The 27,478-nt window shown below is 40.4% G+C and overlaps 2 protein-coding genes across 8 annotated transcripts in view; one reads left to right on the top strand and one right to left on the bottom strand.

Annotated features, from left to right (window-relative positions):
- MPPE1 (metallophosphoesterase 1) overlaps window positions 1–20,297 on the top strand; it is a 32,760-nt gene extending 12,463 nt beyond the window's left edge. The window contains exons 2-14 of one of the 5 annotated variants that reach the window (XM_056331885.1): window positions 1,011–1,101; window positions 2,213–2,291; window positions 3,075–3,172; window positions 5,510–5,656; window positions 10,577–10,962; window positions 11,808–11,916; window positions 13,470–13,573; window positions 14,177–14,257; window positions 16,148–16,256; window positions 17,160–17,231; window positions 17,342–17,464; window positions 18,240–18,380; window positions 19,824–20,297. In XM_056331885.1, coding sequence (XP_056187860.1) covers window positions 10,688–10,962; window positions 11,808–11,916; window positions 13,470–13,573; window positions 14,177–14,257; window positions 16,148–16,256; window positions 17,160–17,231; window positions 17,342–17,464; window positions 18,240–18,380; window positions 19,824–20,006 — 1,197 coding nt within the window. In that variant the 5' untranslated portion in view covers window positions 1,011–1,101; window positions 2,213–2,291; window positions 3,075–3,172; window positions 5,510–5,656; window positions 10,577–10,687 and the 3' untranslated portion in view covers window positions 20,007–20,297. The other 4 variants (XM_056331886.1, XM_056331888.1, XM_056331889.1 and 1 more) reach the window with 4 other exon arrangements.
- A 1,363-nt stretch (window positions 20,298–21,660) lies between these two features.
- Window positions 21,661–27,478, bottom strand: part of GNAL (G protein subunit alpha L) — a 195,745-nt gene continuing 189,927 nt past the window's right edge. For all 3 annotated transcript variants that reach the window (XM_056331881.1, XM_056331882.1, XM_056331883.1), the window contains exon 12: window positions 21,661–23,587. In XM_056331881.1, the coding sequence (XP_056187856.1) occupies window positions 23,441–23,587 (147 nt within the window). In that variant the 3' untranslated portion in view covers window positions 21,661–23,440. The remainder of the gene's footprint in view (window positions 23,588–27,478) is intronic.

Raw genomic sequence — 27,478 nt, 5'->3', positions numbered from 1 at the left:
AGTACCTAATTAGATGCTTATCTGGAAGAAGTCCAAGTTACTCCTTGAATCTAGTGCTGGACCTGCTTGTGTTAGGTTGTACGTGGATAACCTGACAGCTTTTTTCCTAGCATCTATTTGTTTGTTATTTTACAAAGCTGTTCTGTACTGTAGTATTGCTCATCCTGCTTGTGGTGCGCAGTCATGAGTTAGTATGAGTGCCAGCTCTTACTTGAATTCCTAATAAAACAGGAAAAATGTCTGTTCATGTTCATCACTTACGTTATGGGCCTGATATATGTAGACTGAATGCTATGAAATATGGTAGGAAATTAGTGTAGCAGAACTTGATGCAAAACAGTGTCAAGGGGAAGGATCCCAAATCTGTTTATTTGACATTGATTTTTTTTTTTTTTTTTAACCCACTCACACTCATTTTCTCCTAGATTTCATTCACTCATATCCTCACACTCATGCACTCAGAAGCAATGAGAACCTGGTTTGTGCAACACATGGATGTTGTCTCACGAGTCCTCATATGTGTTCTTGATTGGTGGCAATAAACTAGTTTCTAGACAAATTTTTATATCCTTCAGGAGTGGTCTTTTGCTTTTCCTGTTGTGCTAATGGGGGTAGGAATGGTATATGTGACATGCTGCAAAGTCATTGCCACCCTCTTGTTGTTAGTGTATAGGTCTTCTGTCAATAAGTTATTTGTACTGAGGTTTAATCAGAGTGTGGGTGTGTGGGCTGGACAACAGCAGGGTCCTCAGCCTGGCTGAGTGAAAGGGATTCTTTGCCATTGATACAGACCATTCTTCTAACTCTCACTTTGCTGCTTTTTCTGGTACTTTCTCTTTCTGTGTTGCCAGTCATTCATACCCATCTTAAGTATTTCTGTTAGAAGTTTCTACAGTACAGCTACAGTCCAAGTGATCTCTATGGGGTGTCTGTAATACTTCTATCATAAAGGATGCACATTTTGCTGGCTTTCATGTTTTATTACAATCTATGCATTTCTTCTGTTTTAGACTCCTTGAGATGTATAATGAGCTGCAGAAAAGTTATGTTAAGGAAATAAAAACAAACCAGGAGCAAAGGGAAGCAATTAAAAATCTCACTGTAAGTAGAATTTGTAGGAGATGGTATCAAATAGCAAAACAGAAGCTTTTAGGGAGACTGTAAAGTAATTCTTACATTTGTAAAATGAAACCATGTTTTTCTTTTTATATTAATTTTTGTTTCCCATGCCATTGAGATAATGGAAAATAGTCTGTAGTTCCCTTTGAAAGTGAACTCTATCACTGGTATGTCTGTAACTGAAAGCTGTCTTCCCTTTCCTTGCTTTTTAAATTTACTCACCTACCTACCCCTCCTTCCAACTTTATATGCATCTTCTGACCGCTCTTGCACCAGCCCAGATGTTTTCTGTATGTGTCATGAGCTGATTTAGTTCAGAAATCCAGCAGTAAGCTAATCAAATGAAGGCACATAGTCTTCTGGCATGTACCAAGATCTGTTGGCTTGCTGTGCAAAGAGGCTAGCACCATAGGAGTGGTTCAAGAAGCTTCAGGTGGGTGTTGCCTCTTTAGGCACTGATCAAGCATTACAGCTGACCAGTCTAATTAATTTCCTCTTAGGAGTCTGGGGCATGTGTTTTGTTTGTAAATTAATATTCATTAGAATTTGGATTATATGTACTTTTTCTTAGAAGCTGGCAATTGCTGCCACAAAAATACGCTTTACTGTGTGGAAAGGTTTAGTATCTTTGTGCCTGCACATTTATATTGTCTTGAGAGCATGTGCTCAATAACAGTTTTTTAAAAAACACTTGATATATGCAAAACTTCACTTGCTGTATTTTTTCCTCCTTTCAGACCCTTTGGATAAATGTAGTTTTAAGTCAGCGATTGAAAGCTCTAGGTTTGCATTTAGGATGTGTTCCCAGTGGTATTCAGTTGAACTCTGTTTGTTCTATGCATTTTGAAAAATCTTTAGTTTCTTGACAGATGAAAATTTGTGAGCTAGAGCATAATCTTCAAGAGCAGAGGCAAAGAATCGAGCAACTGGAATGTAAAAAGATTTCTTGGAAAAGTAGTGCTGTTTTTGGAAAAAGAAGTCGAACCCCAGAGGAAAAAGTAACATCTCACAGGGACATTTCTAATAAGAAGCAATGCTGTTGCAGTAAATATTTAGGTAATGGTACAGTTAATTCTGATTCTGTTCTTTCCAGTATGCCCATTAGAGAGGATGCGTTTCATTAATGATCCAGAGGCACACTCCGGGTTTTATTTCTTCTACTTCAGCCAACGGTATCTAAAATGTTTTTAATTTTTGAAAACATGTTACGTAAAAACAGCATCTTGTAATCAATGCCCTGTCTGTGGATCCAGTCCTGCATTTGTTTGTGATAAAAACAAGTGCTGCTTTTCTCTGTTTCTGAAATTGGTATGTTGGTGTAATCATGGGTGGGAGTGCATGGCTGTATTTAGTACTATTTGTTATTCATTCTAGTAAGCTCTATCTGTGCAGCTCTCTGAGCTACAATGTTTGCTGCTCCATTCTTTGGTTTTCAGACACTGATACGCAAAAGAACCTGGTTTTAGCTTTAAAATATGGGACAAAGCAGTCAATACTGGCTTGTTCTTTCTCACATAAGTAAATCCACAAGTTAAGGTGCAATCTTGTTCCATTTCAAAGCATATGATCTCTTCAATATCTTTTTTATAATGTAGGCATAATTTTCAGGAAATGTGCTGTCAGCAAGGCTAATGTGACCCTCTTGCAAGTCAGAAAAAGGTAGTCAAGGCATGTGATGTATGTTTTATGGATTTTAAAGTAAAATAATCCTACATTATAAAAATCTGTTAGATTCAGATAATCCAGATGGCAGGTCCTGTGATCTTTGATAGTACCTGGCAGTGTGCTGGGCCGATTCTTAAGAATAAATCACTTATGAAAAAGGTACTTTAAAAAGCTGAACCATAATTTTCTAATACCACAAAACGTAGGCAGCCCTTTAGCTGTAATATGATTCATATGAGGGGGAGGTTGACTGTAATGGTTGAAGTCTCTATTTTTTTATTTGAATATAGAGCTATTGTTGAAGGAGATTAAAAAGCTGAAGAAAGAAAATGAAAAGTTGTCTACAGAAAGGAGAGCACTAAAAAATGAATTAGCTGGATTAGACAAGGTAATTTATTTTAGGACAAGTTTAAGAATAGATGATTTTTGAAAAACTAACTTTTCTGCCTGAACTGAAACTTATCTTTAGGCTAAACATATGTTGTTATCAAGCAAAATACATAAACCCCCCATTTATAGCATTCTGAGAAAGAAAAGAAAATGAATGACTCCTTGAAACATTAATGTCCTGCAGTACTTCTGGGCTAAGGAAGAAGAATAATGCAATTTTAATTTAGTTTGGTTTGGGTTTTGGTTGTTGTTTTAAACAGCTGTGGATTTTTAAAAAATATTTGGTTTCCTTCATGAGAGATTATTTGCCTTATGTTGTTATGACATTAAAATTGTAACTGCTGGTAACAGTCTTAATTCCTTCCAACAGACATTTGCAGAGATAATAAAACCAGGTTTTTTTAATGATCACTTTTGAATGATCTACTGCTTCATGTCAGTGAGAGGAAAGCTATTTTCTCTTGAACTTAAACATATCAAAGTTAAGTCTCTGACAGAACTCCAAAGCCCTCCCTTCAGCCCTTCCTAAGCTTAAAGTTTTCATGATTGATAGGTGTAGAAAGTGAAAGTTAGAAAATTTGGTGAGTCTTGAAATTGTGTGAAGATGAGATCTTATCTATATATATAGGATTCAGTTTAATGTACTGACCTCAGATTTTATTTTCAGCAACGACCTTGTTTAAATTGTTTTTTGCTTATTCTTCATGTCTTGTGTTGGATTTATTTTTTTTTTTTTGAGAATCTGTTTTCTTCCTTGCAATCCTTTCTCACAAGCTAAACAATATTATGCTAGCTTTCATTACAGGGGTAACAGTAAAATGTGGTGATATTTCATTAGGTGTGAAACTTGTAGAACGTTGAGCTAGGGTGAGTTCTAGATCCCCGTGTTTGGGAATTGGGGACAACTTATGGCTGAAAGTTTAATCTTTCAGAAGAGAAATATATAAATCTGCAGTTATTGCTTTTTATCAGTAACCGGTTTTTAGGTTTTTTAAGTCACTGAACGTTATTTCAGATGTATGTAGCTGTTTATTTAGAAAAGAAGTCAGAAGAATAGGCAGGAGAAATGTCAAATACAGATGGATAGAAGTAGATACAACGTGACTGTGATAGGTAGGAATTTCCAAGGCTGGTGAAGTTAAGTCTTGGGTGATTACACTCTACTTGCTGTCCTTGTATTTCCCGACGACTTCTGACTTCACTTACAAAGGACTGGGATTGCTCAGTAGACTTGAATTGCAGGAACTGAGCAAAACATAGTTCCATTTAAGCTATGGCCCATCGATATTTTTAATTAGTGGAAGTTTATTTCTATGAAGCTGAATTTATCTCCTAGTTGAATTGGGTATAGCTAGAACTAATTGTTAAGTTATGCATTCTGGGATAGTATCATTATGGAAGGATCAATATGAGAAAGGGAAACCATATAGGCTGACATTAAATAAGTTCAACAGGACTTGGTTTTTATGGCTTTCTCACTGGACTATCTACATTCTGTGTAGCCTTACATATTGCTGTTTTTCATTCCCTCCTTTGTTGTAAATTGCCTTTATCTGAGCCAGTTGAACCTGTTGGATAGCATTATCCCTTGTAGGCTCTGTCAAGTTTAATGCATTCTAAATCTTACCATTTTGAATATGAAAATCACTTTTTAACACAGTGTAGTCATAAATAATAGATCCTATTCTGAAATAGGATGCTCATTAACAAAGTGTAGTTATACTTAAAGTTCTAAATGGATACTAGCAGTTGAGGTCTAAAAATATTTTATAACTTTCTAGGTCTAAATATGGAATCCATTTGTCCATCTTAAACTCTTTAGTATTGTCTTCTTCAGATGCTACCATCCTCCTCCTTAGTTTACTCTCCTCATCCCTCTCCTTGCTTTTTGTCCCTTTTTTATAATCTTGCAACTTCCAGATCTTCAAAGTAAATGGTGAGTTATCTACTACTGGCTGACTTCAGCATGTATCGCTGTATTTTTGCATAGATGTGTTTGACGTTATTCCCTTGAAATTTTGGACTGTCATTTCGTAGCTTTCTGATAATCAACTTTTTTTTCCTTCTCCCAGTTCATCTTCCTATTACTATTCTGTATTTCAGGCTCTAACATAACTTGAATTCTACTTGTATTGTGTGTTCAGGGCAAAGTTTTAAATTATTACTTAAGGTTATAGTTGATTGCTGTACCTCAGCTTTGTTTGCATAGCTGCAGTATATATTAATAAAAATATGGAAAGTGTCTCTGAACTTGGGAACAACTGAAATGCTGATTAGCTCTTCCTGAGAATGTCTTTGAAAAAACTTTAAGGTGAATATTTTTGGTTTTTTCTAGGATTTTTTTGAAGAGATAGAAGATCTAAAGCATGCTGTACAGGAATCTGTGAAACTGAATAATCAGTATGAAAAGTGTTTGAAACAAATAAGTGTAATGTATGGACTTCCTTTTACAACATCTTTGTAACCACTGATTAATTTAATGGCAAGTGGATTTTCCACATACTTTTTTATACTTCAACATTTAAACCTACCATGGCTTATGTAGTACCATATTTTGATAACATTATGAATTTAATTATATGATCTCAATATGACAACCTGCTTTGAAATATTTCTGTATTTTGTGCCTTTGCTTTTTGTTTACATGTTTTTCAAATAAACTGTGGTCTGTATAACATCAACTAACTTTCAATACCTCTCTCATACTTGTAAAATACATTCATTGCAGGGAGTGGTAGTGGGTGTTTATGGGAATATGATAAAATCTTTGTGTTTTAATTTGAAGAATTTCCCAATTTATCCTTTTCTGTGAACTAAGTAAATTCAAAGTAGATGTGCAGATTTGGCAGTCTTCATGAATTTCAGCCCTAAGAATGTACCAATACAGACAGAAATTAATTCCATCATTAAATTATTACAGATGGATTTCCTAAAAGAAAAATGCTAAATCCCTGCTCGGAGTTTTTCTTTAATCACAATATTTAATTAAAATTTGTGGGTGAAGGAAGGGTTTAGGTTTTAGAATTGGTAAGAGTGTGTTCAGAAAGATGGGTCAGAGTTGTCTTGTGGTATCAAAACAAGAATTCATCAGAAGCTCTTGTTTGATTGAAGAGTTGAGGTATTTGAAGTGCTGAGAGGAAGCCGGACTGTGGAGAGTCACAGTTCACGAGGCAGAAATGTTACATTGCTTCAGAGAGAGCGAGAGAGAGAGCGCTTGGAATAAGAGGCAGCTCCCAGTGACAGGTGTACCTTGCAGAAGGGAAAACTTGTGAGATTTGAACCTGAACTTGTTTGTAACTACAGTTCACAACAGTTTAACATAGTTACATTATAGAACTGTATTTGTCTGAAAGCTGCAAATCTGTACCTTTGTGACACTGTGATGGGAAAACTGAGTGAAAACTTTATTGCAAGGTTATAAATACTAAGCTTTCTCATAACCTAATGCAGTTTCTTTAACGTAATAAAAATACTTGCATGCTTGTTAGGGATAGGACTAGGAGCAGGATGAGCACTCTTGTATCCCACTTGGTTTGTTCGGACAGTTTTATGTAGTTGGAAATTAATAAATAAATTGGCCTCAAAGCGTATGAGCTGTTCAGATTTAATTATTCCCCAAGAGAAAGGGTAAAGCTCTAGAACTACTTGCTTCCTGGTCTGGCTATAGACCACTGCGTCAGGTTTCCCGTGTTCCGTTCTTGGCTCGCTTGTAAATGAAAGCTGGATAACGTCCTGAACAGAGATAGAAAAGGGAAAGAGGAGTGATGCGAGTCTGATGCCAGTAAACTTGGTAGATGAAAAGAACAACAGCATGTATGATGGAAATATTTTAAGTGAAAAAATGTATCTAATATTTGTTAGTAAGCAAAATAAACCTGAATACTGGGGAAGAAACGCATCAGACTTTTTTTTGAGCGCCAGTCACTTGAGCATTTTTCCACCCCACAGTTTTGTGGTATAAAGTTATACTTCCAGCATGTTTAAACTTTGGTGATGTTATTAAATGAATCTGTAACTGTCCTCATACACAGGCTGATTTTTAAATGTGCAGAACGATTCTTAGAACATGTAGATGAGGAAAAGTTCAAGGTTATTTTTCCCCTGCCTAAGGAATGTATACATTGACTGAATACAAAATTATCATGATTAGCAGAACTTTGCTGTTTGCCAGCTACTGAAGATCAGAGTTTTTCATTATAGAGTATGTCTCTGCCCAAACAATTGAAAAGAATTAATATGGTCAAAATACTGATCTCACCTTTATTATGAGCTTTTAAAACTTGTGTCAGGCCACTCCCATATATTTAGAACAAGAAACTGAGAAATCTTTTGGTCTTTTCTTTTAACTGAGATCCTCAGACTCTAGTAAGAAACCAGATTTTAGTCTAATCTTAATAACCAGCCAAGCAAGGAGTAGCAGCAGCAACCTGTTGTACAGCAACATGCTGAACCACAGCTCCATCTTGCAGTGTGCGCGCAGTCTGACAGCGTTATTTTTGACCTTGCCATCACGTGTGAGAGGCGGTGGGCCTCCAGTCTGTGGGTTACCCGTGTGTGAGGTTCAGGTTCCTACCGCATGTGCTTGGTTGCTGGTTAAACTGCCTTTACTTCGGCGTGCAGAGAAGCACAGCAGAGCTGAGCGAATGGTTCAGCTGGGATGTGAGCAGCCCTGGGCTGGCAGGTGGCAGAGCCAGGGATTTCTAGCAGCCAGCAGTAGGAGTTGGCTTTCAGCTCATTCTGCATCACTGACTTTCCTGTGATTTTCTTTTCTTTTTTTTTTTTTCTTTCTTTTTTCTTTCACTATCAGGAAAGCCGGAAAAATAGGGTGCAGATGGGAGACCTCTGGCATCTTCCACACCTGCAGCACAAACTCCCCAAATAGTAACAGCTAGCAGCAGAGATGCTGGGGCAGGGAACGTGTGTAGAGATGGCCGGCACTGTGGTTTTCATTATGTCAGTTGCCATTTGTGACTTTTGAAAATGTCAGTTTTGCCTTGAAGATTTTTCTTTTCTAGTAATTGCAGGTTTGGTGTTTTTTCTATTTGATCATTTTTCTTCTGAAGATCTGATTTTTTTTTTTCCCCCAGTGATCTGTAATACTGGCTTTTTGCTGCAACTCTAGCTGTTTCAACAGCTTCAAAAGAAATTTGGTGTGTGAAAAATAATGTAACGAAAAGCTTCTATAAAATGCGTAGATATTGGCAGCAAAATGGCAGGTTTTATTTGTTTTAGCCTTAGTGTAGGTTGCGAATAAGAATAGTCATAGAGGTTTCTTTTGTTGTTGTTGTTTTTGACAGACCTTATGCAAGTTAAGCAACTTGCTGGTATTTCCTGTTCAAATTAGTACTATTTTTCTTGGAAGAGGAGACTTATCTAGGAATACCAAAGTCTACTGTCAGATTCTGGGGTAGGTGCAGTTTGTGCAGGATAAGGCCATATGAATTTGTGCTTAGTTAAGAATTTACCTGTCTCTTGTCATTGTTGCTGAGTCTGTTGAACAGATGTTTCTGTTTTAATCTTTCCTTGTGAGATGTAAAAACAAGTTCTTGTTGATTTTTATTGCTAGTTAAAGTGCAGATGAGATGAACACTAAACAAGTTAATCACCCTTTATGTGTAGTTCCTCTGTATTGTGAAATTGCGATGTCTGGCCAGTAGTGGCTTTCTCCTGCTAAACTAAGTTTAGATAGAACTGGATTGCGTGCAGTTAAGTATTAGTCATGCTAAATAATGCATATTGGAAATGTTACACGAAGCAGCCTAATGGTTCTTTGTCTTGAATAAGTACTTTGTAGTGGTGATATGGGGAAGTTCGTGTTTGAAAATAAGTGGCTATTATCAAATAGAGGTTTTGGTTGGAAAAATAAGATAATTACACGACAGATTTGATTTCCATGAGACATCAATCAGATTGGCTAGGGCATAAGACAGTAAAGCAATTTAGGTTTTGTTTCGTGTCCTGCATGTGACTGAGACCAGGGTTTTAGAGAAGATAAACTGTAATTATTTGTGGTTCTGTAATTTTGTCCCAGTGTTACTATTTAGGGTCTAAATATTCAAAGATACTGAGTATTCCCAGTTCTAATTGGTTTTAGTGAATTCACCTGAATGTTGGCTCCTAATCACTGAGTGCTGTGTTCAGTAATTGCCAGTATCTGGACGTTTGTCCTATGTTAGAGTTTTTCTATTGTAGGAAGCAAAATTGCTGTCCCGTTCTTGAGTGGGGGACAAGACTTTTCTTCGTGGATTTCTCTAGAAGTTTGTTCATGAGCTTGTGAGGTAACGTGTTTATACCTCTCATGGAGGCCCTTTTACTGTGACCATACTACGCTGTTTACCTTTAAAAAGTGGGTCTTTCAGACATGCCCTACTCTTCAGACTGAAACCTTGAGGGTTGCACGTGGAACCTGGGTGATTTTACTTGAAAGTGAGGGCTAGTGTCTCTGTACTCTCAGGTGGGATACTTGTTTCTTGTGGGCACTTACAGTGGAGAAGTGTTTCTGCCAAGGACTGTAGAAGACAGAACTATGAAAGGCTGGGTATTTCCTCCTTACAGCAGCAATAACGAGTTTCTGTTAAATGCCTCCAAAGAAGTGAAACAGTCATTGAGCCCTATTACAATTGTGGCTTATCGAAGTGAAGACATGTGTTTTGTATTAGCCTTTCTAATAGCAGAAAATAATATTGTGGTTTCAGAAGGGGTGAGTTCCCTGTTTGGGTTACAGAATATCCGAGTTGGAAGAAATCAGTAAATACAGTAAACTTAGCAATTCAAGCTCATTTTCCCACATTTCTCATCAGCTGTAGCACAGTTCGTTTCTGAGGCTTGTTTTGTTGATGTTTCTTGTTTTCCCCTTGTTAGCAGCATTGGTTACCTAGTCACGTATCTGTGTTCCTGGAAAGCTCTGGTAAACTTGTTCAGGGATAGTAAATTGCTTTTGGTTCTTGGAGATTATAAAGTTGAGCTGTATTAAAGGTGGTAATTGCATTGATCTGGCATAGTCATGTTATGTGACTTGTGCCAGAAGGTGGTTGCATGTGGCGTTGCAGTGGCCAGGGTGATATGGATCCTAGTGGATTTTTTTTCTTCCTTCTGTTCAGGCTAAACTCCGTCTTTACTTACCTTTAACCCCTACTCACAGTGTTTTCACTGTATAGTTTTTAAAAAAGCACCATACACCAAGCTTTACGCTGGTTGCCTTGGTCCTGGTAGGAGAGAGTGCGGTTCTATGCTCAGCAGCATGGCTGTTTGCATTCCTGAAGGAGAAGACCAACTTTGCTTTTTAGGTCAATTAAATATTTCCAAATCTTTCAGGGTGACAAGAAGCTAACACTGTAGGCCTTACATGATAGCTTTTCACAAGGAATGCTGGCTTAATGAATATTTTGTATTTTCTCCACAGGGATTTGGTACTGATACAAAGCCCAACGCAATCCTTTGACCTAGCCCCTACTGACTTCGCCTGAGAGAGGAGAATTGAGCCATCGTGGAAGTGTCTGATGCTGGTACTGCAATGCTGAGTTCTAGCTCGACCACTGTGAAGAATCTTCCTTTGAAGAAGAGGCTCTGTTTCCTGCTGAAACTTGTGTGCTTTGTGACCTCGGTGTTAATATTTTGCGAATTTTTGATTTATTATGTGGTAATTTTTCAATGTCGATGGCCAGAAGTGAAAGGTGGAGCTCACATGGGTGGAAAAGAGACTTCGACTTCAGTCCTAAAAGCCATAATTTTAGCTGATACTCACCTACTTGGTGAAATCAAAGGACATTGGCTGGATAAGCTGAGAAGGTAATAATTTTTTTGAATAATCTCTTATCCTGGTTTTAGAGTTTTTAATAGTAGCTAACGGGAGAGGAGTGTAAAACCAATGTTGTACTTTTAAGAAGCACACATGCTGCCTCTGACTTGCCTGTCTGGATCTGTGCCGGGTAATAAAACAGTATTGAAAGGTTAAAGAATGGGACTTACTGAGGCAGTGCAGTCTTGAATGCTCAGGTACTATGTGGGTGTAGATGCCTGAGCATTTTTGGTGGGTCAGATAAGTCTTTTCCAGTATGTAACGATTTTATAGAATGCCTTAAAAATGAGCCAGATAACTTGGCTGTCCCAATAGTTAATATCTTTAATTACAGAGATGAGGAAGCTGGTAGTTTGTCTCTGTAGTAGAAGAATCGGAAGCAAAATCACATTTAAAGGCAAAGATAATTCAATCTTCTGCCTACAAAACCATATTTCTATTAGTCCAAAAGAAGAAAAATCAGAATGCTGAAAGTACCAATTCCGCCATGATACAAAAATCAGAAACTTTTGCTGCAGAAACAATAGTGTAGTAAAACATGCAATAATTCACCGTTCTAATTAATTACTGTTTAATGGAATTGTAATGAAAAATAAACAAGCTGGTTTTTCTTCTTGCATGAGTTGGTCCTGATTGTTTTGTGGTGGAATTACCCACCAGGTAAGATATACCTACTGTACTTAAACCTGATTTCTAGATATTTAATTTGAATTTCATATTAGTGCTTTCTGTGTGTTGGAGCCATCTTCCCATTCCTGCCAGGCTGTGTTTGTGTGTTCAGAGTTGAGGATTCAGAAGTTAGGCGGTGATGAATGAGTCTGTGTTTTCCTTTCAGGGAATGGCAAATGGAGAGATCTTTCCAAACTGCCGTATGGTTATTGCAGCCAGATATTGTTTTTATTCTGGGGGATGTCTTTGATGAAGGAAAATGGAGCTCACCTCAGGTATGGCATCAACAGCTCTTTTATTTCAAAAAATGAGGATTTGTTGAAGGAAATGGATGACAGAAGAAAGACTAGGTATGCAAGGCTTTGTTTAGTGTTACTACAGGTGTCATGCTGGTAGAAGTTTCTAGTGTTTTAGGTACAAATTTAAATGTTGTGGTTCTTCATTTTTGGTAGTATCTTGACACTTTTGCCCCTCATATAAAACTTAAAAAAATGTAAATGTCTCAGTCTGTGCTTCTGTATTATGTACTTGTGGTGGGTTGACCCTGGCTGGGTGCCAGGTGCCCACCAAAGCCGCTCTGTCACCCCGCTCCTCAGCTGGGCAGGGGAGGGAAGATGCAGTGACAGGCTCCTGGGTCGGGATAAGGACAGCGAGATCGCTCAGCAATTACCGTCACGGGCAAAACAGACCGGACTTGGGGAAATTAGTGTAGTTTATTACCAATCAAATCAGAGTAGGGTAATGAGAAATAAACCCAAATCTTAAAAGCACCTTCCCGCCACCCCTCCCTTCCCCCCAGGCTCAGCTTCACCCCCGATTTCTGTCCCCCCCGCCCAGCAGCGCAGGGGGACGGGAGCGGGGGCTGCGGTCAGTCCATCACACGCTGTCTCTGCCGCTCCTGCCTCGCAGGGGGAGGCTCCTCACACTGCCCTGCTCCAGCCTGGGGTCCCTCCCGCGGGAGACAGTCCTCCATCAGCTGCTCCGGTGTCAGCCCTGCCCACGGGCTGCAGTTCTCCACAGCCTGCCCCAGCCTGGGTCCCCGCGGGGTCACAGGCCCTGCCAGGACCCTGCCCCAGCCTGGGTCCCCGCGGGGTCACAGGCGCTGCCAGGACCCTGCCCCAGCCTGGGCTCCTCTCCCCGCGGGGTCACAGGCCCTGCCAGGACCCTGCCCCAGCCTGGGCTTCCCACGGGGTCACAGCCTCCTTTGGGCACCCACCTGCTCCGGCGTGGGGTCCTCCACGGGCTGCAGGTGGGGATCTGCTCCACCACGGACCCCCACGGGCTGCAGGTGGGGATCTGCTCCACCATGGACCCCCACGGGCTGCAGGTGGGGATCTGCTCCACCACGGACCCCCACGGGCTGCAGGTGGGGATCTGCTCCACCACGGACCCCACGGGCTGAGGGGCACAGCCTGCCCCACCGTGGGCTTCACCACGGGCTGCAGGGGAATCTCTGCTCCGGCGCCTGGAGCCCCCCTGCCCCTCCTGCACTGACCTGGGGGCTGCGGGGCTCTGCCTCTCACATAGTCTCACTCCTCTCTTCCACTGCAGTTGCTGCTGTGCAAGTTTCTTTCCCCTCTTTAAATGTGTTACCCCAGAGGCACCACCACCATCGCTGATGGACTCAGCCTCGGCCAGCAGCAGGTCCATCTCGAAGCCAGCTGGCATTGCCTCCATTGGACACAGGGGAAGCTTCTAGCAGCTTCTCACAGAAGCCACCCCAGCAGCGCCCCTGCTACCAAAGCCTTGCCATGCAAACCCATCACAATACCAGTCCCCTTTGATACTGTCAAACAGCATTAATTTCTCCATTTGTGTTCTCATGCAGGCATGGGCAGGTGATGTCAGGAGATTTCGGAAAATGTTTAAGTATCCAGTTTCTACTGAGCTAGTGGTTATTGTTGGGAATCATGACATTGGATTTCATTATGAGTAAGTCTTGTCTGTGAAAGTACGCAAGTGTCAAGAATGAAATGTCAGCATGCGTACAGTAACTGGTTTTCTGATTGACCTCTTGTGTGGTCACACAGAAAGTTTTTGATCATAACCAAATTAGAAGGGATTGTAATTTAGAGCAAGACCTTAAACGGTATCCATCTGCACACAGTGCACCCTAGGAATAAATTTTAGAGCAGGTTTCGGGATACTTTTATGCTTCTCTGAGCATATGTGAAGTTGTTCAGAGCTCATCTTTCTGCATTGGCCGGGAAGACTTGAAGCTGCTTTTCCTTGTGGTGGGCCTCCTTATCTGAAAAGCGTTTAGTCTGAGCATATTCCCTTTCCTGCTACCTCAGCACAAAAGAGTGTGAGTGCCCCCGCTCTGCTGTACTTCTGTAGGATGGTTGTGCTTACACTGGTGGCACTGGGTCAGAGTACACGATGGGTGTCAGAGCACCCCTGTGAGTTTGAATGGGTATGTGAGCTAGATAATGGAGCAGCAAGCTGCATGAATTGCCTGCAACCTGTAAAGCAACTGTGTCAGGTGATTTACAATGCCAATTTCTTACTTCAGTTGTATTTTTCCTCTTGACACAGAATGACTACTTACAAGGTAAATCGATTTGAGAAAGTTTTCAACTTTACTTCAGGAAAGCTGATAACTCGAAAAGGAATCAAGTGAGTATACTCGATCCCCCCCCAATGTTTACAGTAGTGATTACTGAGTTAGAAGACCAGAATAATGAAAACTGAGAACTGGAAGTGGAATTTCTAATGAAATATTATAGGAATGCTTAACTTAAAACATTTTTTTTAGATTTTTTTAATTTTTACTTTGTGTCTAGCTTATGATATGTTAAACACAAAACACTTTGTACAAACCTGTAGTTTGATATTGAGTGGGAGCTGTACTTTGAGCTAGGTAAATTGCAACAATTTCCTTTTAAATGGAAAAGTACTGTGGCGTCAGAATCAAATTCTCTGGTTTGCCTTTTTACTTCCTTGCAGCTGGTAATGACCCATGGCTGTAAACACAACAGAATAGGATTCAGTAAAGAAACACAAATCAACCCCCTCTGTGCTTACAAGTAAAGAGTTTAATTAATCTTAATAACTTTATTCTGCAGAACTTAACTCTTTTTTGAGGGATATGGGAACATAGCAGCTGCTTGTCCACAGTTTTCCACAGGGTGGGGTAATAATGCACAAGCAGGTTTTGGCTCAGAGTAGATCTTGTTGTAGAGCTGTCCTCACAGTGGTGTGTGTCTGTAGCTGTCCTGCCGTGTACCCTTTCTGTTACTTTTAGATACCATGCAGGAACCCAATGAGGGAAAGTGATAGTGGGCTTGTGGCAAAGCATTTGTCTTTAAACCTCATATAAATGAAGGGAATACCTATTGCCACTCTGTTTGGCATGTATTCCATCAGGTTATAATCATTCATGTAAATGTAAGATTCAAAACCTACAGGTTTGTGCTTGTTTCCTTTAATTAAGCAAACATTAAAAACATTCTGAACAGGTCTAGAAACGGTGTGTCTTTTTTAGGATGATTTACAAGCTTAATGAATGTTTAGTATAATGCTATTGTTTATCATGCAGACGTGGGGTCTTCTAGATATGTATTTCAGCTGCTTTAAAAAATAGTTATTAAGGAGTATCTCCATTTCCCCTTTGATAAAAAAAAGCACAGCAGAATTCTTGCATGCTGTTGCAGATTGTATGCCTGGTATCATATTCATTAACTGAAATGAGTTGCATTATTAATAAAACATTGCTAGATAAACTTATTTTACAACAAATCTGTAGTTTAAAACGCAGCTTAAAAAGAATTAATTTTTTTGTTGTTTGTTTTGATGAGTATCTCTTAAGTAGAGGCATTCAGCTCATTTCTGTCTGTAAAATGTACTGAATTGAACTGGGAATGTATCTCTTGAGTCCTGAATGAATGACTAAAATGGTATGAATCTTGTGACAGAAGTTCGAAGTTGATTTGAAATCTACCGGGAAATCTTTTTCTATTACAAATAAAATCCCATTTTCTGCATGAGAGATCGCAAAGTACAAAACTGTTTGTTCAGGGTAGCCAGCCAAATGCAATGCTGTTTTGCTTTTCAGTTGCTCTGAAGAAGCTGAATGTCTAAAATTATGTCTCTGAGGTTTAAAATGTGTTCAGGGAGAGAAGCAGGTTCTACTTTCAGTCAGAATTCAGCTTAGTGGGCTTCTAACATTCCACTAGAATACCACTTAATACTGCTATGATATACAAAAAATCTTGAAGTGTAAACATGAAGCATAGCATACGGTATATTGTGCAACCTGATTAACAACTGACTATAAAGGAGCCTACCAGGTAGAGAAACAGCTACACTATGGATACCCAGAAGAGGATTTTTAGAGCATGTGATTTCAGAAGCCGTTACATTCTGCTGTTTTGTTGAGTCTTTGGAAGACTTTGAAATACTTGGGCTTTATAAAATAAGGTTTATCCCACATGTGTGCACGAATAACAAGTTCTTTCCTGTCCTCCCCACTTCCCTTCTCTTTGCCCACTCCCTGGTATTTTCCAGCTTTGTCCTAGTGAACAGCGTAGCCCTGGAGGGTGATGGCTGTGCTGTCTGCCGTACCTCGGAGGCAAAGCTTGTGGCACTTTCTCACAAACTGAATTGCTCCCAGCAGGTGAGAGTTTATTAAAGATCCGATTATAGCCAGCAACTTGGCTGCTGCAATGGGAATACTGATACTGCAGTGACAGGATATAACTAAGGCTCTCCTGAAAAAGTCTGCTTCCAATTTCATATTGCAACTTGCTAGGAAATCTTCCTTCTCCTCGTTTGCCTCTTACCGTTTTACTTAACTGTTAACTGTGTTGCTTTGTGTGAATGGTGTTAACTTCCTCAGGCTGCCAACAGACAGAGGGTGTCATTTCCTCTGTTCCAAGGAACGGCAGAAGTTTCTGTAACCCTCCGTTTGACTTGAGATACATAATCCCTGCATTTATGCATATTGCTGGTCTATATCCTTCAAGCTAGCCTATTCTTGTAGTTTTCTGATTCTACTGGCGTCCTGTCTTGATAGCCTAGTAATGTTTTAGTTGTATTTTTTTCATCAAATCCAATTGCTTCTTGTATTTCATTTCATTCCTCTTTTTCATAGGCTGACTGGAAACATGGTAGGCAGCATGGCCAACTGGGTTGGCAGTCAATCAGGGAACCAGCTCCCAGTGGAAAAATCACCAGACTCTAACTGCTGTCTCTCGGGCTGCCCTAAATCTCTTTCTCTTGTTTGTGCAGTGAGATTCTGCTGTTGCTTTCGGCATTCAGGAAGAGTGCAACCGTATTTACAGGATATACAGAAAGGGGAATTAAGGCATTTCCTCTTCTATCCACAGCAGAGGCTCTTAAAAGTTAATACAGTGGACAGTATTTAAACACTGTACTCGGAGCTGCTACTGCTTTTGACAAAGAAACCAAAACAACAACCCCCCCAACCCCTCAAAACCTAGCTATTGTTTAATTCCCTTCCCCACTCCTGTGGTACACATAGGTGAAGACAACATGTATGGGTTGATTTTATTCACAGAAACCAAGTTATTCCAACAAAAGATGCAGTGATGTGGAAAAGCTTCCAGCTTCAGAACCCATCCTTTTACAGGTGTGTTAGAGGTGGGGTAAGGCAACATGTTGACATGTTCTTAGAGTATTTGTTACTGTTCCAGAAAGGCTGGACATTAACAACTGATCCTTGCTTTGAATTTCTCACAGCATTACCCCCTCTATCGGAAAAGTGATGCTGAATGCACTGGAGAAGATTCTGCTCCTGTAGAGGAGAAGAACATCCCGTTTAAAGAAAAGTATGATGTACTGTCTCAAGAAGCATCACAAAAGGTTTGATTTATTGGGAACTTGAGTATCAGTGTGAGTGGGACACAAATGTAGATAGATATAGATTAAAAAAGATTTGGAAGGAGCGTTAGCTGAGACAAACAGACCACAGCTGCTCCCGCTTTAATGTGGCCTTTGAGATGCTGCTTGCTAGAGCTGCTCCCCTGAGGATCATCGCGATTACGGCCTTGCTGCTGCTGGGTTTCCCAGGTACAGGCCGCAAGTCCTGGCGCTCTTAAGTCTGCTGCAGTGCTGTTACCTCCAGTTTAGCATTTTGTAGCATTACATACCGTGTAGGTTACTGACAAACCTAGTAGAAAGCCATGATTTTCCAACACTTTGAAAGCACTGCTTTTGCTGACTTAGCAACTACAAGAAAATGTAAAGTCAAAGTATTCCGTAAAAATCTAATGGTCAGTATTTGTTTCCTTCTGCACAAATGTCCTCACTCAACACTGGCAGTGCAAAAGTCTCCCTCAGACAAGAAAACTGCATTGCTTTACTAAACCCAGGGTTTTTTCTATTTATGATGTCAACAGGATGCTATTGCCTTTATTTTTCTGATCCATATGGCCAAGGAAAAAAAAAAAAAAAGTCCAGTATTTGGGATGAGGGCCAAAGGGGTATAACTGTTACAGTATCAACTTGTCTTATGCTTTCGAAGGATATCAGAATCGTCATAATTTCATTCTGCTAGAAGGTGGGAAAAAAAGGGGTTTAAGCTCAAGTTCTTTCTAGTTATGACTTAATTTTTGCACCTCATCATTTTCTGTTCTAGCTGATATGGTGGTTTCATCCCCGTTTGATTCTCAGTGGGCATACGCATAGTGCTTGTGAAGTGCTGCACATGGGGAACATTCCAGAAATCAGTGTCCCGTCATTCAGTTGGAGGAATAGAAACAATCCTAGTTTCATCATGGTAAGTTTTTAATTTTTTTTATTTTTCTCAGATAACTTTCATAAATAAATCAACATGGCAGTCAGCTATATTTTAAAACTGATTCTACCTGTAAAAACAAAAAATAAAAAAATTGCCTACCCACCCAACCCACTCAGTACACTGCATCCACTTTATAAAGTACATCTGTGGGAGCCACATGTTCTGTGTGGTACAAAGCAATGCTGTTAAAACATCTGATTAGTATCTGGGTACAAGCATCTAACATTTTCTTATAAAGAGGGTGCATTGTAAACTATTGACTTGTAAAAATAATCAGTATTGTGCACTGAACAGTAGAAAGACTAGTTTGGCTTGGTTGATTTACCAACTATGAAAACAAGACTGTGTCCACCTCAAACTCTCTTGCATGGTGATCGTGGTTTTCAAACTTGTGCATTAACCCCTTCACACAGTGAAAACATTTGTCACATGCCAATAGTCTGCCGCCTCCTTTCCAATTCACATTTTATTCAGCGTGTTGGTTATGCTCTTGCAGGCAGTTCCAGTGCTCAGTATATCCTTAGAGGTAAATCAATTAGTTCCCCAGTTCAAAAATAAAACAGAACTCCTAGAAACTTGGAGTAAGAAGCAAAACCTACAATCTGTTTACAGAGTAGTCTGTGACTTGGGGGGCGGGGGGTGGGGCGGGGAAATCTTTCATGTATTTTTTACTGCTGTTGAGTTTAGGCTGCTTAATACACAGACAACCCCAAACTTCTAAATTCATTTTATGCAACTGTTAATATTTCTTGTTGAAAGTAGTTCTGTTTATTCCGTATTCCTGAGAGTAGCTGCCTTCAAACTACACATGCTCTCTGCACATGCCAGACAGTGCATCTTCACTGCAAAACAAGAGGTTGGCTAATTAAAGCTGCATCGTCTTCACTACTGTTTTAACTCAGCCTCGGTCCATTGTAAACTTTAATTTGAACTGCAAAGTCAAGCCAAAACCCAGTGAAGTTCTCTGCTGCTGAAGTTCACGTTCGTAATTTGGAGTAGCCAACGTGTTTTTTGCAGCATGTACTGGGTAGGAGGAGGGCTCGGGGGGAGGACGGGGCACATTCACAAAGCCTAACTTTAGCTTGGGAAGGCTCCTTCCGTGTGGATTTACAGCAGCTGAAGTTAGGCTTCTCTTGAAGGCAGATCAGATGAGGAGCCCAGCTCTCTGTTTACGCTAGATGGAACATAGGGAAGATTGGCCTCTGGGCTAACATTAGCCTGGTGAGTATTCCAGTTAGTGCCCAGCACCGCAAGGTTATGGACTCTTCGGCCCCCTGGAGAAGGCACTGGTACTAGGAAACTGGCCCCAACCCTTGCCACCCAACACAGAATTTAGAAATTGGAGATCTGACAGTTGTGGTGTTTACTCCTGATTCAGAACCCACTGTAACAGCAAAGTGACAGTCTTCATTTCTTTTCCAGGGCAGCATAACACCAGCTGACTTCTCCCTCCAAAAATGCTTCCTTCCGTACGAGAGCAGAGTCTTTACTATATACTGTGCAGCAGGTGCTCTGCTTGTAATCCTGATACTAGCTCATTTTCAGCTTCTCACTCCACCATTTTATTTTGCTCAGCGTTTAATCAGTAAGCATAAAGCAGTATGAAGAGCCAGACATCTGCATTCAGTCACTGAAATACCAAAGCTGAGAACAGTCAAACATCAGACTATATTCATGCCAGCAAATGACCTAATTTGATTGCTAGTCTGAAGGCAGGTTGCATTTACACATACCATAGAAGTCCTATACAGCTGATATGACTACTACAGGATAAATAATTAACTGAAATGAACGTTTCATGCTGTACAAAAATACTGTATTCGACAATCAAATGAGTCCTTTTCCTGCTATAATTTTTGTATCAAATACGTATATTAAAAGTGTAACTGTACATTATGTAAATCCTATAGCCTCATCACTTATCTGCACTAGTGTCTTACCCTGGCGGAGGCTCAGTCCTGCAAACTGGAAATGTTTCTCTGTTTTATTGCTGCATGGCCCTTCTAATGTCATACTTCTGTTTGTTAGGGTCAGGCAGAAACTAGATACATCAGCACTGACAGATGTGGATTTCCGTAACCTTTTTAGGATGCCATATGTAAGGGACTGTGGTTTGGGACAAGAAATCTTCCAGTTCCTGACACATTGAATCGTTAGCTGACTACAGTTTGCAGTTATCGTCTACCAGACAACAATGGGGAGAAGCTTGTGGATCCAGTTTGCTGATACACACTTGAAACCTGCTTAAAAAAAAAATAGGGCGACACCTCAAGCTGCTATTTTTAAAAAGATGTGCTATGATGAGCTTAAAAAAAGAGGGCCCTATTGCATCCCAGAGATCTGTGTGGTGAGGGGCCCTCCAGTTGCCGATCTTCTGCAAGAAGGAAGGTCAAATACAGCTGCAGTAACATTATCCTATGCCTTGGCCCTCAGTCTGCGGACAGAGAGGGACAGGAACGCGCCTTATTTCAGACTCCTGCAGGGCCACTGAGTTCTGTTAACTTTACTGTAGCGTCACATTCCGAGCTGCACTAGCTCCTCCGTGGGGAGGCGGAGGCTGCCAGCCACGTGGCGGTGCACCCCGGAGCTGGGCCACAGGCACCCGCTGGGATGGCAGCACGGAGAACGTAAAGTCTGAGCTCAGCGTCCTCGTGTGCCATGTGTGAGGGAAGCTGTGACAAACCTACTGCTTCTCCGCACCTGCCCCCGAAAAACCAGAGGGACTATTCCACACCAGGACCAGTTTTCCTGCTGACATTCCTGCAGAGGCTGGGAGCTCCAACCGGAACTCCTGGGCTGGGGGTTGTTTTAAAGAAAAAAGACTTAGCTTTTGTTATTCGCTCTATTACTTTCTTTGGCATGGGAAGCAAGAGAATCTTTGCATTTGGGCATTTTGTGTATTATTAGCTTATTCCACCCAGCCTTTCACTTTCTGGGCAGTCTCTGATGACTAAATTGAACATACAGATCTCAAAGCAGACACATTTCTGGGAAGAGGAAATGGTCATATTATAGTATTGAAAATGGGATTGTTTACTGTCAAATAGACACAATTTCTCAATTAAGTCTGTAGATGACTGACTGGGGTTTAGAACCAATACCGATGCTTATAGTAAGAAGTTAATCACACTTGCTGATTTATATGCCAATGTGGGGAATGTGTTGGCTCTTAATCTCTCTTTAAATTTAAAATGAAGTGGGGGGAATGGCCCAAAGTGTGGTAAAACACTCTATAAAGTAATGTAGTCTAACGCTTCTCTAGGTTTCTGTTATTGCAACTGTAATTTTAGACATTTGTACAGGTTATCTTGGACACAGGAAAAGTATATAGTCACAGACATAAAACACCTATGTATAAAATATAAAGCAGTGTTATAGTTACTAAAAAGGACATGCCTTATTGCTACAGCAATTCTTGCTTTTTATATATTGTACTGTACCACAACTTCTTTTGAGAATGTCATTTGCATAAATTATTCAAGTTTGAGAAATATTCACACATTTTGATTCTACAATATTTAAAATAAAACAATTTTCTAATGTGTCTCTTTATTAAAAGAGAAATAAAAATGTCATCTTGTAATTCTCTTAGGCCAGACACAAGGGTTTTATACACCTTTTTTCTTGCTATTTACTTGCACAATGAAAGCCGCTGTTGGTACAAAGATTGAAGAGCTCTATATAATGGTGCTTTACACATTCACAATTGGTCTGTGCAATTGTGAAGTTCTATGAATGACCAAAGAATTACCAAACATATTTTCTAAATATAAAGGAAAAAGAAAAATAATCCTTGGTTCCCATTAAAACAACACCAGGTTGCAATTTGGACACTTGAATGAATTCCAATGTTTTAAAGCTGAGACTTCAAAAGAGAAAGGCATGTTTGCTGCAACATCCGGTGACTGTAATACCTTACTTGGAAAGGTAAGTGGTTAATTTGCATAATTTATAATTTTTATACTAAAGAGCATTTTTATATAAACCAGAAAAAAACCCCTAAACTCTACAGATAAAGTTCTTACCTCCAGTCACTGCTGCAGGTAAGGTTGACATCAAGCTGTACAGCGCAATCAAAAACATACTTACATCTTAGCTCATTTTACAGGTACAGCCATAATCAAGGCACAAAGATCTTCTACAAGTATTTTTCTTCAATAAAGTTGTACAAAATAATATTACATTTTACAGTCTGTACAATATAATAAACCAGCAGTAAAACAAAAAAATATATATAGGGAGAGGACTGTTGTCCAAGAATGATCTGAACTAAAAGGATCATTTGTGGACAGCACAAATAACGTAAGTGAGGGTGGTAGATTTTCTGCCTAGATGCAACAGGCTGAAAAGTAGCTGTAATTCAAATGCCTGAGGTGTGCAGAGACACTTAGCTCCAAAACCCCAGAAAAATTGCTTTGTCTTCACTGTTCCTCTCATTATCTACTCTACTTCCTGTGCCAGTAACGGCTTAAAAGAGGAGGTCACTTTATCAGTTGACCTGCAACTCAGAAACGCTAAAAACTGTGACAGAGTAATAAATATTGTGGTGCTGCTACATTGTGTGTCTACTTCCTCAACAGTATTTAATAACCTGATACAAAGTGCATTAATCTTTTTTTTCACCCATCAAGTACTCTTCAATGTCATGTTAAAAAGGAAACCCACACAGAGGGATAGGTATGACTTTAGTGTCATCCAGCTGACATACCAGTTTGAACTGACGTTAACCTGCTGGAAAAAATTTAGCAGGTCATGTTCAGTTAAAAAACCAAAACCTAAGGGAACAGAGGTAGCCAAAGGGCTTAGTGGAATGACGAAGAAGTGGCATGTCAAAATAAAGCACAAAAATAGTCCCAAAAAGCATGAAGGAAAAACAACCCAAACTTGCTTCAAATCAGCTTTAAGGTTAAATAATTAAAGTAAACAAAGTGAAGAGACTGACATTTCTATAGTATATTCTTCCACCCTGTGTGGGGTAGTATCACGAGAAAGAGTAAGGAGCAAAGAATTTAAAACCACAGGTTCCACGGTGATTCCCCTCACAAGAGTTCGTACTGGCGGAGATGCATCCTTTGAATGATGTCTCGACAGTCGTTGAACACTCTGCGGATATTTTCTGTGTCCACTGCACATGTAAAGTGTGGGTAGCAATAATGCCTGCCATCTCCGCTCGCTGTACTTATCCTCTGTGGAAAAAGCCAGGAAAAAACCCAAGGATCAGACACTCTGCCATGGGAAGTTTCACATCTCAGTGGTCTATAGACTTACGGAGTACCAAGAAACCTGGGAAAGTCTGCACATAGATCGCTAAAATAAATAAATAAAAACGGAAGTTCTGTGGTCTGGTCCAATATGAACTACAAATTAGAAATAAAGATTAAAAAAAGTTATGGATACTATTACAGGGTCACTATATTAGTACTATGTAAGAGCCACTGATGCTATCATCATTTGCACAAGCTATTATCATTTGCACATCACTGTGCAGCTCATCTGTGCTGCTGACAGCACTGCAGTCTGCCGGGCAGCTGTCCCACAAATTCTTACCTTCTTTTTTGGTGCCATCACATGGCAAATTTTTGAACTCTTTTTAAATCAGCAACACAAACCTGAAAACCTCCCAGTTGTGAAGCTAGGAGTGGCATGCAACAGCAGCCTACTGTGCTTCTGCTTCTTGAAGCTGAAGGCCCCTGGAGTTACCTTTACTTAAGAGCACATATTAAGCCAGCTGAAGACTTGGTATCATTACCGAGACCAGAACATTGTGGAATTATCACCAGAGTGGCAGGGGTCCCATAGAATACTGAAACATGCACAAATCCAGTAAACATCAGACCACACAGAATTAAATTTTTGCAAGGCCACTGCACAGCTTTTTAGGTTGCTAACTTAAACTCCAGGATCTCTTCACCCATGGTTATCTTGTTAAAATTCCCCAGGATCTTAAAAAATATTTTCAAAAATCTTAATTTTGTTCTGTATTCCTATAGGATTGATAAATACAAATCCATTCTAGAGCATTATTTTGAAGAGTATATATGGAATGTCGTGAAAGCAGAAGGTCAGTTTTGGGGATAACAATTTTTATAAATATTTTCCAATTTTTAGTACAAATTATACTGGCTAAACAACGAAAGACATTTTCTTTCTCTCTGGCTACACTATGTATTTTTAATACAGCGATCTATTTTACAGGTAGGATTGACCTTGTAAATAGCTGCAGCTACAGATATGCATAACCATAGACATTTAGAAGCCATGATTTACATAAATAAATCAACAAGAAATGGCAGATTTTTGCAGGTAACTTGGGTAACATTAGATATTCAATGCTAATTAAACAGGGGGTGTTCTGTATGTATACTAAAAATGATTTGCTTCTTACTAAGCTACACTGAATACCTAGTTCAAAGCTTATCCTCATGAGAAGTATTAATTCAATAATGTATTCAATTGATGGGCAAATTGTTCAGACTGTGTTTGAACCATGAAATACACTGAACAATAATGAAACAAGGGAAAAATACAGATTACTGCAATGGTGGCAAAATGCTGAAACTCAATGAAAATGTAGACTGTGTTTGTCTACCTGAATCTTCCAGAAGGGTTGAGGAAGACCTTTGTTGTTTCTCAAAGTCTGGGGGAAATCTGACACTTAGGAACCCAAGGGCTGAAAGGACAGCGGCATGCATGGATATTCAAGATGATACCAATTTTAAAACCGTAAAAAAAATGCCATAGTGTGTCTATTTTTGATACAATCTCTACTCTGCATTTCTTTTTCCCCTGTACTATTTGACAGTAGTAATGCTGTCACTCAGATGCAGCAAGGAGAGACCAGTTACTAAACACTTTTTTTTAATTGGAGTTTAAAAAAAACCCAACATCAAAACTGTTCCCCAAAACACAGGCAACTCTGCCTTCCAACTACTGCTTGCTTTTTCATTCTTAACTCGGAAGCCTCAGAAGAGTTCAGCCTTTGCCTGCTGCTGGAGTCTGTGGCTCTTTCGCTCTGCGCTGTTTGAGACCTACGTCTGCATGTGCAGCCTCCAGCTATTGCCACCTCGCCCTCACCCCTTCCTGTGCGCTTCCCTTGAGCAGCACCATCTCAGCGCGCTGCAACAAGCACATTGATGTCTCCGTATGGTCTGCACACAGCACTTACATACTGTAATTAGGGATGTGAGAGGGCAATCAGACTTCCACTCTGATGTGCTCTTTCTAGGATGAAACGTTACATGTCAGTGGGAACAACGTACAAACATTTTCAGTTTCACCCAGATGCAGGCAGTAGGGAGCACACCACCCTACCAACCCAATGGTCAATCTTTTTCTTGTATTTTGGTAAAATAAGTGTTTTTTTCACTAAGTGTTTGCCAGGCACTGATTCCACTAATGTCTGTGGTAGTAAGCTGCCCACAACATTACTAGGTGTCACCAGAACATAAAGGCATGTCAAAGCATGTATTTTCAAAATGTTAGGGTTTTTTTTTTTTTTTTTTGTCCCCTGACAGCTTTGTAGTTCTCTCATTTTAAGATAAATGCAGTATTTTCACCCCTACTCAAAACTAATTTTGAACAGTAGTGTGTTACTTAGCACCAGTTCAGAGGGGAAAAATAATATCCCCTGGGACAGCAATGAAAGAACATTTACTTTCTTATAACACAAATAAGAATATTTAATACTGGTTTCCCTACACTGTGGGGGTCAGGGTGACAGTTTTCAGCAAGGAGCCAAATGTGTGACTCGAGGGAGCCTGGTCTGTGTGTTTGAACAGCAGCTCCTTTACCTCCCAGTTTCAGATTTTTTAAGAACCAGCATGAACCGGTGTTTTAACAGGGGTTGCCTATACACTGGGGATGTATTTAAACAAAACATCAGCAGCTAGAGCACCCTGTGTACAAAACACCAAAATGGGGCTGGGGAGTAGCCTAAACAAAGAGCGCATGAGCACGCTGCCTCCATGAAGAGTTTGGGAGGAGAAAGGACATGCCTGAGACGAAGGAAGAAGAACTTCCTACAAAGTACATTTCTAGGACCGGGAGATGTCCTCCCCAGCCCAGCCATGCAGCACAGGCACTGCTGTGTCTGTGTCTTGCAGCCCACACTCCTGGCTCCCCTGGCTACAGAGCAGCAGCGCTGGGCAGCCAGGCCTGCCGCCCAAGCCCCCAGAGGCCCCTGGCCCCTGCACCCATCCTGAAATCAGGAGCTGATGTATTTTGCCTTCCTAATGCTCATATAATACCCTGCAGAAATGTTGAAAATGTGTTTAGGTTTAACCTCCTCCTGAAATTCTTCGAATGACGTGATTTAAATTTGCCAGTACCAGTGCCTACAGGCACATGGATTTTTAAGGGGTGCAGCACCATGGTGATTTTTACAGATATCCGTGCCTTACGCAGACCCATGACTGCAATAAAAATCACAATAAAGCTTATAAATTAATATAACCAGACTTCTCTGAATTGTGTCTGAAAATTTAACGGAGTGGGACAAGGAAAAGGTCATAAACGAAGAGACTTGGAAACAAATTTACAAAGCACAGCCAAGAAGGCCATAGATAGAAAATACACACGTTTCCTTCCTTCCATTTGGCTAAGGACATCAGACCCCTCCCCAGTCTGTATGCTGAGCTTATTTCCCCGTCCTCTTCATCCCCCTACCTTGGAAGCCTCAGCCTTTTATGCCTGACCTCACGAAGCTGGAAGTTGCTGTTTCTGCTCACCCTCCCCACTGGGCCCGTGCATGGCCTCCGTTACTTGGGGCACACACAGGCTGTTCAGACCATTAATGGGAGCAGAAACACCTCACTTGCAAGCCTTTCATTTCAAACAGGCCAAGAGTTTAAAGCACCTGTTCAAATGACTGCATCCCTCTGTCTCTTTACACTGAGAGACGAAGCACAAACCCAGGAGAGACACACGAACGTTGCTTACAGAGGAGATGCTCCCCGCTGAGCCTGCAGCAGTTGTGGGTGACGGGGGGGAGAGCTGTTTTGGCCCCATTTTGGCCCCATGCCTGAGCCCCGGGCACTGCCCAGCGGCTGGCGGGTGCCAGCCATGGCCCTAACACTTCT

Source organism: Falco biarmicus, chromosome 3, assembly GCF_023638135.1.
Source record: "Falco biarmicus isolate bFalBia1 chromosome 3, bFalBia1.pri, whole genome shotgun sequence".
Classification (NCBI taxonomy): Eukaryota; Metazoa; Chordata; class Aves; order Falconiformes; family Falconidae; genus Falco; species Falco biarmicus.
The sequence above is the reverse complement of the archived record's forward strand: the minus strand, read 5'-3'. Positions and strand labels throughout refer to the sequence as shown.